Source organism: Abramis brama (genome assembly GCF_963993115.1).
Source record: "Abramis brama genome assembly, chromosome: 11".
In the NCBI taxonomy this organism is placed as follows: Eukaryota; Metazoa; Chordata; class Actinopteri; order Cypriniformes; family Leuciscidae; genus Abramis; species Abramis brama.
In genome coordinates, this window is record NC_139973.1 from 11,688,078 (window position 1) to 11,702,949 (window position 14,872).

General features: G+C 37.8%; 1 protein-coding gene across 3 annotated transcripts; it reads left to right on the plus strand.

Annotated features, from left to right (window-relative positions):
- eif4bb (eukaryotic translation initiation factor 4Bb) lies at positions 1–13,971 on the plus strand. Of its 3 annotated transcripts, XM_084129235.1 has the most exons (14): positions 1–108; positions 1,971–2,111; positions 4,275–4,480; positions 4,599–4,715; positions 4,797–4,851; positions 4,942–5,094; positions 5,631–5,765; positions 9,410–9,547; positions 9,639–9,894; positions 10,089–10,162; positions 10,754–10,993; positions 11,084–11,246; positions 13,244–13,316; positions 13,580–13,971. In XM_084129235.1, exons 1-14 carry the CDS (start codon positions 96–98, stop codon positions 13,649–13,651), a joined length of 1,836 nt encoding a protein of 611 aa, XP_083985361.1. In that variant the 5' UTR covers positions 1–95; the 3' UTR covers positions 13,652–13,971. The 3 variants fall into 3 exon arrangements, with proteins under 3 accessions (XP_083985361.1, XP_083985360.1, XP_083985362.1); XM_084129234.1 differs by having other exon boundaries at positions 10,754–11,246; XM_084129236.1 differs by lacking the exon at positions 13,244–13,316.
- Positions 13,972–14,872: the final 901 nt, after the last annotated feature.

Sequence of the window (14,872 nt, forward strand, 5' to 3'; positions counted from 1 at the left end):
GAGGGTGTGATGCCTGCATAGAGGATGCCTGCCTAACCCCGTGACAAATCCCTGACGCCTTCATCCGGGACTCTTCCACCAGAACACTCTCCAACATGGCGGCGTCAGGTAAGAATAATGCGCACTCGTGCTCTGCCTATATTTGTAGGATTCTTTGCGAAACAGCTATAAACAAGTTTGTATAACATTCTTGGTTTCAAACGTAATGGTGGTGGCATTCACTGTATCCGTTTTTCAAACGCGGCGCTGTTAAATCTATTGGTTAAATGCATTGAAAACATGGATTAGTCGCATTGGGGAAGCCGTATGCTCAAATGAATTAGCCAGTGTGCTAGCGGCCAAATCATGTGCCTCGTCTGTCTCGTTGTCCCCCTTAGTTTTAGGACGCGACAAGGTTTTGCAAACGGATGTTTGGGTAATATAATGTACGTGGTAGTTCATAAGGTTAGTGTACAGAAAGTTAAAATATTATGTTCAATGATAGTGCATAAAGTTCTGGATGGTGCTAATAACCCGTGCTTGGTGCGTATGCGCAGTACGTTCCAGAGGAGGGACCGGAGGGTTCACCACGTGCACGGAACCGTGGACGTTCTGTGCTCGTTTAGACTGGACCGATTGTTGTGGTGGGGATTTCGGAATCGGTTTTGTTATGTGGTTACGGATTCATTCAGTGCAGTTAACATCGTTACTCTTGCAGATGGCGAGTGTCTTATTTCTGTTGAGTCATTATTGAATCATTCACTAATTAATTCGATTAATTAAAATAATCGAGGAATTCACGACCAAAACATATCTTATTACCTTATATTAATTGACGTGTCAGTTTGTCTAAGCCATATTAGACTAAGTATACAAAAAATAGTGCCTAAGTAAGTTAACAAAACGTGTGGAACGTGAATTTGATCACAAATTATGATTATTGAATGTTATTTCCAAGTCTTGTACAACCAGGCAGATGTACAGTCCATCATATGCAAGTACAGCTCCTATCTTCTTGAATAGGGAAAGACTGAATTATAAGAAACTATTAATGTTACCTCTGAAAGAGATAGGCCTATTTCGAAGCTGTAGTATCTGACACCAATGGTATCATAAATTGTTCTTCTATGTTTTTCTGGCTGGTCCAATTAACGCACATAGACGTTATAGAGAAATAAACAGACAATGCTTATGTGAACAAGATCATTGGCTCTTTTAACTGTAAGGCAGGACTAAAGCTACCATATTTCATGTTAGACATTCCCATTAATTTTTATTTGAGTGAACCATCTCCTCCCCTTACAACATCCCTGGTGAGGCTCATTGAGTGTCTTATCTCACCTTTTCAGTTCCTAGTTGCATAGTATCAGCATGTATTTTACATAAGTGTGATAGTACTCAACATTTAATGAGTGGTGTGAAGCCTATTAGCATCTGTTTTGGGTTTCATGCAGTTTAAAGGTTGTTGAGTTGAGGTTAATGAGGTTGCTGTAGAGGAAATCCTCTACAAGTATAATGACATTTCACTTTTAAGGCAAGCTATCCATTTTTTGCATAATCATACTTTCTGTTATCTCTGTCACCATGTGGCCAAGCTATGGTGGGAACATCAAAATATTTTTCTTACTATGAATGTCAAACTGGGCATGAAATGAAAATTCACCCTGTTTTCTAAATGCATGTTATTGATCTAATTGTAAACAATTCATCCATGCACGTTTCCTTTTTTGACTTTTTAATTCTTAATCAAATTGTCATAATTCTGATCTAATTTTCTGGTGAAATGAATGACAGGTTTCTCTCTGGCGTATAAAACCACGCCCCACTTTTTTTTCCTTTTTCAAAAATCTTTCACTCAGATGTACGCCACAATATAGAAGAAAAGATCTGTCGCTACTTTCATTTCATTGTGAATTTTAACATGCAGAAATTGATCAAATAATGAAATAGCTCAGTTTTGCCATTCTCATGGAATGTTATTCTTTCTTTAGCTAAGAAGAATAAGAAGAAGGGGAAGACCCTGACCCTGACTGATTTCCTTGCGAATGATAGCAGTGGCAGTGCACCCCCCAGTTACCCCAGCGCGAAGACCACCAGCTGGGCAGATGAGACTGATGACTTGGATGGAGATGGTGAGTAAATCCTGGAATGGACTACGTGACTTTTAAAATCTAAACCGAATCATTGCTAAGAGATGCATGACAAATGAAAACATGCCTTAAATTGGCTCAATATCAAACATGTTTGATATCCTCAGACTGAATGGAATCATAGTCCGAAGAAGAGCTACATGATTTGGGGGAATATATAATAAAAATAGATAAAAATTGTGATTGCAATTTAAAATCAGATAAATAAATAAAAACATTCCAGGTTTGCTGTGCTTGTTTGTAGGGCTGCACAATTTGGCCAGAATTGATTATATGTCAATATGGCTATATAACTGCAAGCAGCAGTTAAAGGGCCAAGCACAAAGAAGGCACGATAAGTCATGCCAGCATGGCTGGGAGCATCAGACCAACTGCGACAATGAGCAATTATATTAAGAAGATTTTAGGCAAAATGGCTGAAAAATTATTTTTTTTAAAAAGTCACTAGTCCTATAATTTAATGATTTATCATTTTTGACCAATAGGTTGCAATGTGACCAAATTGATGTGGTGTGGTCAGAGTAAGGTGGTGTTAGTAAGTTAGGTGTCAATATGCCAAAGCATTGCAGAGATGCAGCCTGAGAGTTGTTTTGGCATCTGTGCACGACTTTCCAGTTCCCGCTGGATTTCGTCCTCCACATAAGCTTAATAAAGCCTGAACCTCGTCGTCGGGCCGTCTGTCGTATTTTTTTAACTCCATTTTTGATTCGAATAGAAAACCATTCTGCACGCACCGCAACAGACCTTTAAAGATGGTGGTTTAAATAAAATGCTGCGTGAACTCAACCAATCAGCATGTTCAGCGCCTAAGTACCAACCCCCGAAAGTTCCTGAACTTTGAAAAAGTACTACATCGCGAGCAGGGACTTTCTGAGGGTGAAATTTTTTACCCGGAACTTCATTTAGACCCTGGTCTCTGCAGTCAAAACACACCTAGTATCACCCCAAAGTCCCCAGTTCCTGCGGTGGAAACGTGGCTTAATCACAAACTGTTAGCACTTTTTGAAATTACATTATAACTTTTGGCCGCAAGGTAGCGCTGTCTTAAAATGTTTTGAATAACTTCAGGACATGTTGCCAATGGCACATACTGAGTTTCTTAACAATCGCCAATGCGTTCGTAAAATATAGCATTTTATGACAATATTCAAAATGGCCGACATGGGAAATTTGGGTATTGTTTGCCTCTGCATGCTGCACCGAATCTAAAGAGACCAGTTTTGGGGGTTTTCGGCCTAACTGTTCAGACATTATAGGCCAATTTTTCATATCTCCTGACCACTAGGTGGCACTGTGCTGAAACTGTGCATGTACTTGGTTGTTATAACACAAACCAGGTATGGTCTGAATATGCCAAAGCGTTGCGGATATGTAGCCTCGAGTCCATTTTGGCGTGCTATTTGTTGAATTCGTTCTCGTTATTCAAGAACGGTTTCATTAATGCACTTGAATTCCATACATCTTTGTTAGCATGGTCTGAAGATAATCTGGTTACATTTTCTTGAAAATTGGAGCAACAGGCTAGGAGGAGGTCTTAAAGGTAGGTTTTAAAAAAAGATTCTGAATGCCGTAAATTTTCGTGAAGTAAATGACGTCAAAGGGTGCAATCGAATCGTCTTGAGCCAAGTAATCAGAGAAAAAAAATATTTTGTTAATTTGAGTTTGTGTAGAAATGAGCCGCTCTGAGACACTACTGCACACCAGCAAATAATGAGCAGCGTATATATTTAATCAAATCGCAGACTAAGCCATATCGTTGTTTCGGTTTCATTTCGATTAATCATGCAGCCCTAGTCTGAAGCTAAAAATTGTCTGTGCCCATGATTTTTAATGCAATCTTCTGTGAAATCTGTCAGCTGACCAAAATCTGCAGACTAGCTCTGACTTTCAGCAACTACTGAAACCACTACTACTGAACTACTGTCCTGACTGTAAATCAGGGGGAAAAATCTAGGCAAAAGTCGCATGTATTCCAGCCTTAAGAAGACCGAATGCTAGGGTTGGTAAGATGTTGTGCTTCATTGTATATGTCCTATTTACATCTGTTTTGCGTATACAGGTGTAAATAGGATCCGATGCATTTTGAAATCCAGTCAATAAAAATGTTATTCTGTGGTAATCAAGTCCCATTCTCCTCCTCATTAGTCTCAACTTCCTGGCATACTACGGAGGATACATATCGAGCTCCTCCCATCGATCGCTCCATCCTGCCTACTGCGCCTCGTGCAGCACGGGAGCCAAACGTTGACCGCTCTCGGCTGCCACGCGGCCCGCCCTACACTGCCTTCCTCGGTAACCTTCCCTACGATGTCAGCGAGGAATCCATCAAAGACTTCTTCAGGGGACTTGCGGTCAGTGGATACACTGCATGCATGTTTAAAAATGGGATGTCTAGATAATACTTATAATGTCTTAGCTGCTTGACAAGTGCAGGTTGTGTGTAACTGTGTCTTTTGTGTATATTATCAGATCAGTGCGGTGCGTTTGCCACGGGAGCCTAATAACCCAGAAAGGCTTAAAGGATTTGGTTATGCTGAATTTGATGATGTTGACTCAATCTTGCGCGCACTCAGTCTAAATGAGGAGGTAGGTCATCAATAAAATACTGACCTCAGTGCATTGCTGTTGTTTTCTATTTTGAATTAATGTTGCATCAAATTTGTGTAGAATCTTGGGAACAGGCGGATCCGGGTGGATATCGCAGATCAGTCCAATGACAAAGGTGAATTGATGATATTCAAACTCCTTCACATTGTTTTTGCCTCTGTGAAAGTGTCTTTCTTGATTAAATTTAACGTCATATTTCCTCCAGAGAGGGATGGTGGATCAATGTCAGGGCGAGACCGGGATAGAGATCGCGGCCGTGGGATGGACGGTGGCCCTGATAAGACTGATTCTGATTGGAGGGCACGCCCGAGTGGCGAGCAAGATGAAGCACCACGCCGAGACGAAGGATTTGGAGACCGTAAGTTAAACGGATGCTAACTGTATATTATGCTTAAACAAAATACTTGCATATATTATATTTGAGAATGTCTACTATCCAGTGAAAATGAAAGTATTTATAACATTAAAGTAGAGCTGCATGATTACTAAAAATAATAGCTTAATGTGACTATCAAATCACAAATATTAAAGGATACTGTATATTTCACTAAGTATTCTGCAGTTTAATTTAGTACATACATGTATGTAAATGCATGTAAAATATGTAATCATTTAAAAAAAAAGCTTTATGGGCCCTTGTGGTTTTCCAAAATAAAAGCTCAGTTGTTAGAAAGTTAGAAAATAAAGAAATTAAGACAATCATAAATATTAGTATTGTATTTGTACTGTAAAATTATTATTTTTTACAGTGAAATATTACTATATAAATATTTCTTATTTTGTTTTTTGCTTGTTTTTTCAAGGTTAAATATAGATCAGTTTAAAGCTGGTTTGACTGTTAACATACAGTTGTTTGTACTATTTTATGTAATGCCTTGTGGTATCTTTTTGCAGGGTCTCGTGATCGCTATGAGTCAGACCGATTCAGAGATGGTCCAAGGCGTGATGATCGTTTTGACAGCGGCCGAGATCGCTTCAGTGGGAGAGATCGCTACGATGACAGAGGAAGCAGAGACTATGATCGTGGAGGTTGGTGGAGTTTCGTTCAGTGGAATTTCTTATATGATACTCTAGTCAAAAATGGTAGTGCAAGTTATTAAAGGGATAGCTCACCCCCAAAATTAAAATTGTCACCATTTACTCACCGTCAAGTTGTTCAAGACCAAATGACAATACTTAATGATCACAATTAAACATTAGTGTACCTAATATGTATGATGGGTGTGGTGCTTTGCATACCCCTCCCACACCCCCCAAAAAAGGGCTGCTGCTTGATGTCGTGTTGGTAGTAAAAAATATTGTGGAGGTGGTAAAAAAGGTAGTAAAAGGTAGTAAATTCATCTCTATGATTCCTGCATATACCCTGCTTCCGCTAAACGCAAAAAAACATATTTTGAAGAATGTTGGTACTTAGTAACCAAACAGTTGATAACCATTTACTTCCATAGTATTTTTTCCCATCAACTGTTAGGTTACTAGGGCTGGGTAAAAAAATATCGATTTCTCGATTTTAATCAATTCTCATTTTTACAAACCGATATCGATTCTTAAATCCCAAGAATCGGTTAGGCTAGTCATCCTGTTTTCAGTTGATGAATGAATGGAACATTATAGCGTGCATCCCATCCAATAAATCGTAATAATCTTTGTGCTTTGTTAGGCTACTATTGATATGAAACAAAGTCTCAGATTTAAAATTACGTCCATTTTCTTTCGAAATTCAAAAACATAAATACCGTTTTGGCACTGTGGCGTGAGATCGCTCTGGCACTCAAGAGGAGCAGCAGCACATGATCTTCTCTTCCACCTTAAAGGGATACTCCACTTTAAAATGAAAATTGTCATCATATACTCACCCTCATGTTGTTTCAATCCTTTATGAATTTCTTTCTTCTGCTGAACAGAAAGGAAGATATTTAGAAGAATATCAGTAACCAGACAGTTTCTGGTCTCATTGACTTCTATAGTATATTTTTTTCCTACTATGGAAGTCAATGAGACATTCTTCTAAATATCTTCCTTTCTGTTCAGCAGAAGAAAGAAATTAATACAGGTTTGAAACAACATGAGGGTGAGTATATGATGACAGAATTTTCATTTTAAAGTGGAGTATCCCTTTAATAATACCAGTTACAGCGTGAAATAAACATGAATGAGCATCTGAAAGTGTGTTAAAAGATAGATTACAACTTAATCGCTCAATCAGTTTCAACCGTGGAAAGACGTCAGTACAGCTTGTAAACAATGTCATGTAACGTCACATTTACCTCAGAAAAACCATATCCAGCGACCATAAACTCGTTAGTCAGCTAGAAAAATTAACTCTAGAGAGGAGCATTTTGCTAAATTCAAAACATTTTCAAAAAATTGTTCAACCTTTTGCACCATATTACATATTTATTATAATTTTTTAATGTTCTTCAATATTTAATGCATGTTTGAATAAATCTGGCAAGTTTTTATGACAGCCACCATTTTAAATGTTTATTTCATATAATTATATTATTATAAAAATAAATAAGTGTAATTTAAGTGTTTGTATACAAATCAGTTAATTTTTACCTTCAATATTATAGTAGGCTAATGAAGCTTAGAAGGCTACAACTGACTCCCATAGTTTACAGCATTAGTTAACCTGTTAAGCTGCAACGCCACTTTTGAAAAATCCCCAGAAATGACATACCCAAACTGAAACAGATGCAGTTCATGAACCCTTTGTACTACCCTTTGTACACAAGTATGATCTCATTTGAAAGCTGGCACCTGGCAGTTTATTGTAAATGTAGGATTAATTATTGTCATAATGAAAAAAAATGTTATAAATAGCTTCAAAGTTGTGTAAAGTTATTAGAAATTTATTTTTATGAAACATCTTCATGAAAATAAAATTGAAGTTGGCACTGTATCAATCTAGAAATGCACTGCAGCTAAAGCCACATGTCTGACCATGTTATATTTAAAATCTGAAGATAAGTCTAAAACTATGTATTTAGTTTAGTTTGTTTGTTTTTCAAGATCATGTCATATGACTTTATTTTGATTAGACTCTAAAATGCAACTGAAGTTTGTCATCATATATTCAGTCTATTGTCTCTATTGTTTTGTGGTGCAAACGAGCCTCATTCAGTCTCAGTCTCATGCAAACATTCACACCTCTCCAGCCTGGTTATGGCTCTAAATATGCATTTCTTTTGTCTGCATTATAATTACTAACGACTGGCTGTTCACAGGATATTCATAGGGTTTCAATCACTAATTTCTTTTATCAAAGTTCACTTCACATTTGAAACTGTATCAAATGCCCTTCTGGAATAAAGAAACATTTCTGTAAGCATTCCTATTTAGAAAAAAATCATAAAAGAATAACTGCTAGGTGGCAGGTGCACCTAGGGCTAGCTAGCATGTTAGCTTAGCACACCATCAATACACGACCATTTATGAGATTATAACCATGTTTGTGCTCCAAACTTACTTTATAACGCAAGTCGAGTGTTTTAAATAATCTTCTGTGATCTAATTTGGCTTCAGATAAAAAAATCAGACAGAAAATATATTATTTCATAGTATTCTGCACGATGATAAAGTCTATACCGATTAGCATTACATTATAAATATAATCTATTATTATGAAAATACCTGACATGACTCGAAGAACACAGGTAAATCAAATATCATTGCAATCATGTTTATTGTCTTCAAAACGTCTTTATCTGCATGTTACAGCGATCTCTGTTAGCTGTGTATGTGTCAGGGACTTCCTGGAATGTCACATGATTATGGCATTTCTTCATGTTCCATATATGGACTATTATTGTGCATAGGGCGCCCTCAGGCTGCTGGTATGGATTGAAAACACAGCACATCAGCGTATCTAGCGCTCATAATGATTACATCGATGCATTTGGGTATACATTCAATAAATATTATTCCTGTCTATAGAAATCTGATGTAAACCTATGAGAATCGATCAATATTTCTCCAAATCTGCACAATTTTGAGCTAAAAGCCCTGAGGGACGTTGTTTTGTCAAGCGCTGTCATGACGACAGCACAGGAGTTTTTTTCTGAATGGGAGCGGCTGACGCTCATAATTCATATTAAAGGTATCGACTCATTTTTTCATTTCATAACTCCTGACACAAATTAAGACTAAGATTAAGATTAATAACTGTCACTATAAGTTTCTCAGAATACAATAGTGGTCAAATACTGAAACTTTAGTCTTATATCTTTTTAATGATGTATAGTTTGTCAAGGTATAACATTAAATCTGATAGTAACTTTGAACTATTTAACAAAAAAAACGCTTCAGTGCGTCCGCGCACTGGTGAAGCTTAACAGGTTAAGAGATCTGTTTTCCTTGAGAAAATTTGCAATGTATTGTACCTGATATCCAAAATAATCAATATTGAATCAAATCGAATCAAATTGTGAAATTTGTGTCATTACCCAGCCCTATAGGTTACCCATATTCTTCAAAATATCATCTTTTGTGTTCAGCAGAAGAAAGAAATTCATACAGGTTTAGAACAACTTGAGGATAAACAAATGATGCCAGAATTTACATTTTTTGGTGAACTATCCCTTTACTTTCTCTGAGTTCATGAATGTTTGGTGTTTACATTTACTGCAGTTTGCTTTGTAAGTAATGCTACGGTCATATGATTGTCTTAGGTTTTGACTCACGTGGTGGAGGACGAAGAGGTTTCAGTAGTGGCTTTAGACGAGACTTTGATGACCGGCGTGATGGAGATCGCTACGGAGATCGTGAAGAGAATTTTGACAAGAGGGATGACGGACGAGAAGAGAGGGGTACATGATGAGATTAGCTCATGGAGAAATTACACACGTCAGCTTTAAAAATACAAATGTTATTCTAATCGTATGAGATTTTTCGTTTCAGCCTCTACACAGAGGCCCAAGTTAAACCTGAAGCCACGGAGCATCCCAAAAGAGGAGGAAAAGAGTGGAAGCTTGCCCCCCCAGAGTAACACAACAAGTTCCAGCAGGACGTCCTCTATATTTGGTGCAGCCAAACCTGTGGACACAGCTGCCAAGGAGAGAGAGGTGGAGGAGAGGCTGAAGAAAGAACAAGATAGACTCCAGAAACAGTTGGAGGATGACAAGAACAGGGGCCCGGAGAGACGACCAAGAGACCGGTGAGAAGGGGGAAATAGATGGGTAGATACGAAGTGCACTCAACGTCAGCTATGGTTTCGGACACCACTACAAATGGCTGCCCCATCAATAGTGCCCTATTTAAGGGTATAGGGGTGGAGTCTCTGAAAAAGTGACATTTAAATAGTGATTAAAGAGTAATTTTAGGAGTTGAATTTCTTTTTTTTTTCTTCAGAGACCCGAGTTGGAGAAGTGAAGAGCCATTTAAAGAGCGGCAACGCACAGGAAGTGAATCCTCACAACCTAAAGGTAATACATTTGTGTTCTTAGCAGATACCTTATCAAAGAATGTAGATTAGGAATGCACTAATATTACAATTCTGATTAATGTTCTCATATGATAGCTGATAACCAACCCAGTTTATAACTGGTATTTGAAACGGTTGTAGTCATTAAAAAACCCGTAGAAGTGCTATATATGCTTTTTTTTATTGCATTGAATAAATTAAGGATTATTTTAAGCAATGTTGCTATTGTTAACAAACTATTTAAGTCAATTTTTTAAATATAAATTAATTCAAAGCTTAAATTAAAATTAGAAATGTACTAAACTTGCTAAAACTAATGCTGAAATAAATATAAATTAAAGCTATAATTATAAAGAAAAATAAAAAACTAAATCTAATAAAAAGGACAAAAGCACATAAAATTACTGATCCTGTAAAATTAAAATAAACTGAAAATATAAATAAAAACTAAATCAAAATATTAATAAATGCTGTAATAGTATATAAATAATACTAAAATAACACTGGTTTAAAGATCTCGAATGATAGCAGGAAAACAAAAAATCCAGTAGTTAAATTAATAAAAATATATTTCTGTATTTGTGATGTTAAGGATCTAGGTCTCAAGATGAACATTCAGAGAATGAAGTCTTCAGTGGCCACGAGGATGAGCCGATCTCTCCTGCATGTACATCACCCTCTTCCAATCAGGGAGGGCTCCCACTGAAAGTAATGCCTGCCCCTCCCCCTAAAGAAAATGCCTGGGCCAAACGCAGCCCAGGGGGGAGTGCTAATGAGAAGGAAGGAACACCCTTAGCTGCTCCCAAAAGTGCAGAGACTGTATTGGGCAAGGGTAAAAGACTCCACAATAACATTTCAACAGAGTGGCAAGAACCTTTGGATATATACAGTTTTCTCACTTGTCTGTTGTTCTGTTTGCTAGATGAAAACCGGGATGATGGCGTTCAAAGGGATAAAGTTATGCCTCAGGGAAGAGGTGGAGGAGGAGTTGGGAGAGGAGGAGGAGGAGGAGGAGGAGGAGGAGGAGGGTGGGGACGAGGGGTTGACTGCCCAACTAAAGACAAGCAGAGAGAACCTGCAGACAGGTGAGACAGTCTTCACTAATGTGAATGTGTCATGCACTTTATAAATTCACATGACTGCATAGTAGGGCTGTGCGATTATTTGAAATTAAGGTTCGATTTCGATTTTGACTTCCAATGATAATGAAAATATGAGAATTGAGATAAAACCATTCTTTCTCGCGAAATGGGACTGTAACAAAGTATGTTGTTATGGAAAGGAGGCAGGAACTGGCAAACGTGTAACACTTTAATAATCCAAAAATAAACAAACACAAAACGCAAGTAAGTAAAGGCAGCAGCCCCTCAGGGACGACTGCCACACACACATAAACAAAACAAAATGTAAAAGTCCAGGCCTGGTCCTCTCTCGTCCTTCACTGTCGTCATCACTCTTCCTTTAATGCTTCCAAAGGTCTTCTGTGAGAGATACAAGACCGGTGCAGGGCTCCGCGCCGATCTCTTACGGCCCTCGGCCGCGCCCTGCTTGCCACAGTAACGTGCTTGATATTACAGTTATTAGAAGCACGAAAGAGAACTCACCCTGTTCCTCAAGCGGCTTTCTGTGCGTGCACTTCGAGACAAAGGGGAACATGAACAAGCAACATGAACTTTGAGCTTCGGTGCACACTTAAACGGTCAGATACACGCAAAAATGTGTGCCAGATTTGCAGAGTATTTGATTTTCGATTCCCAACCCTAGTGTTTACTGTATATTGAAAGTGAATTGGAACTGCTAAGTTATAAAATTTACAAAAAAGCACTATAAAAGTAGTCCATACAACTCCTGCATCATATTACATTTGAAATTGAAAAAGGTTATTTGCTGAAAATCTGATGACATGTAGGGCTTAATCAGTGATGGCAAGAATACACTGATGCATCTTTTATGTTCATCACAAGCAGTAGCCACTGAACTAAATCAAACTATTTACATTAATGGCAAAATAGGTGCTGCGTTCAAAGAGCAAAATATGATATCAGAATCAGAAATATGATGTCAGTCCCATATTTTGTGCTTAAAAAGAATAGTTGACACAAAAATGAAAGGTGTCATTTACTCACCCTCATGTTGTTCCAAAATCATAGGACTTAGGTTAATCTTAAACCCTATTCGCACTGGATTAGTATTATCTGGGGACCTCGTGTGATTTAGAAATTACCAACCTACATCTGAATTTTGTGTGGCGCATTCGCACGGGATAAGTGAAGGCTGTGATTTTATTTGAATTTATTGACTTATCCCCCGGATGTGATGTCAATAGGCTATTGCTTGGAAATGTCTTGTTGTTATAGGTCTAGCTATTTGATGTATCATAAACAGAAGAATGTTCTTTACCGCATGCTGCTATACATGTCATCCATCTCCATCTAATCTTTTTTTTTTTCACTCTTCTAATGGTTTTCAGCTTTTTCTTTCGCCAAATTGTATAGTTGTATGTTGTATAACGATATGACCCAGCACCCAAAATACTATCAAAACAGTCCAATGCAGCCCCCATTCTCCCATTTGCCAAGTATACCTGGTGACCGTCATCATGTAATGCTAATCCAGTGCGAATAGTGCTTTAGAAACACAAATTGATATTATTTTTATAAAACCTGAGAGGTTTCTGTCCCACCTTTGAAAGTTCAGGTATCCAAAACTTAGAAGGTCCAAAAAGGTAATCTATAATTTATATAGGTCATCTATAAGGTAAATATATATGAATGGAGCAGTTTAATTTGAGTCGTGTAAAGAGATATGATCCCATTCTATAATGAACAGATTTCATTCAGTCTTTCTGTTAGGGGAAAATATAATAATAAATAGATTAATCATGCCTTTGGAAATATGCCTTCCTCCCCCCCCCTTTTTGGAGCTCGACAGCCTCAGTCCTTATTCTTTCATTGGATAGAAAAGAGCAGCTCAGTCCTCTGTGTTATGTGGAAGGAAAAAAATATGGATTTGTAACATCTTGAGGATGACTAAATTTTAGATTTTGAGTGAACTATTCTTAAACTCCTTCTTGTATTGACAGGAAGGAGGTCAGGCGGGGCAAAGATCCCAGAATAGCCTCAGAACCAAAGAAATATGAAGAGAGTGTTCCTCCTGTGAGTACCTCACCTGGTCCTGACCCCTGAATCAGTTTTTTCATGTAGCATTTTCAATGTAGGCTACGTTGCAAGAACAGTTATACCCCAAAGATGATTGATTTGTAGAAACTACAAATCAGTGGTGGTGTTCAGCCCACTGTTGTGTAGAACTTTGGGAATAACTTGTACAGAAACAAATACCGGAACATTATTTTCTTCATGCCACTCTAATTTGTTCATCACAGACATTGTGGTCATTACATTTCTTTTTGTCCCTACAGCAATTCAGCTCAGCTAGTAAATATGCTGCCCTACTAATGGATGGAGAACAGGGAGAAGGTGGAGAGGAATGAACAATTAGGAAGAATCAACTAACTACAGAACAGAAGAAAAAGAGCAACTGAACGATCAAATGAGGGGTTAAATTAGAATTCCCTCATGATGATGGAGTGGCGTAGTTTAAGGGGATGATGGCTAAGGTACCCACAATGCTGTTCTGTGTCACGTTTATGGAAATGTATACAAGTATTCCCAAAACTGGTCCATTTTAATTAAAAAAAATAAAATGAAAACAATCAGTGCAGTAAGTAGATAAATGCATTCATGTAGACATTTAAAAATCATTGTTAACTTGAAAGTCATTGTTATAAATAAAGTATGTAAGATACTATAACTTGCCTCTGAATTCCTCTGATTTAATTCAGTCAGCATTTCCAATATGATCCATAAGTCTAATTTAATTGGTCACTCAATGTTCTGTATTGTCTTGTAATGTCATAAACCATGGTGTATATTTGTTGAAAAGGACTTGTACATTAATTTTCCACTGAAGAGTTCATTAGCAGAGACAGCAGAAACACCCTCAGTACTGAATGAGGTGTAGGCAGCAGGATAGGCTTTCTTCTCAAATCCTCTTAATGCCTCAGACTGAAACTCAAGGTTTCTGTCTTATTTTGTTAATCTGTTCTCCTCAAACCTGCATAGCGTTGTTGTTTTCTCAGAAGGCAAGGTTAGTGAACTCCCTCAAAGTGCTTTCAAACCAATGTAATGATCCAACACTGAGGCTGTGCAGATCCTCCCAGTCTCTTGGTGATTGAGTATTGAAATAAGCTGCATGTGTGCCACAAGAAATCTAGTTTGGTTACATTTTAGAGCCATTTACTCTGAGCTTTGAAAAATTGAGCCATGTGTTTCTCGAGGTGTCTTCCACATGCTGCTTTATTAGATGGATTTTACGGCCCATTCTAGGGTGGGATCTTTGCAATGCTTGTTGCATTCTTTGTGTGGTCATATTGTGCTGTCCGCCTATGTTTTCCCAGCTGCCCTAACTGAAACTCTCCTGCCTGTAACCTGGGCTGTTTTAGCTACACACAAATACTTAAATTTCTTTTTATTGGCGGAGAAAAAGTTGTCTGGTGGTCTGGCATTTTTTTACTCGGATGGACTCTTGCAATCTCTATCATGAGTGCATTGTCAATGTGTCCACACATGGAGATACCTGAACTCTGGTCCTGTTATGAAATGTTTGGTAATACTTTATTTAAGTGTCTTTGTTACATATATTACATGTACTT

Bases quoted from the DNA above. Each gene is read 5' to 3' on its own strand.
- eif4bb (XM_084129234.1), top strand. The intron at 4,481-4,598 runs GTCAGTGGATAC...GTATATTATCAG, and splicing joins ACTTCTTCAGGGGACTTGCG to ATCAGTGCGGTGCGTTTGCC. The intron at 10,163-10,753 runs GTAATACATTTG...TGTGATGTTAAG, and splicing joins TGAATCCTCACAACCTAAAG to GATCTAGGTCTCAAGATGAA.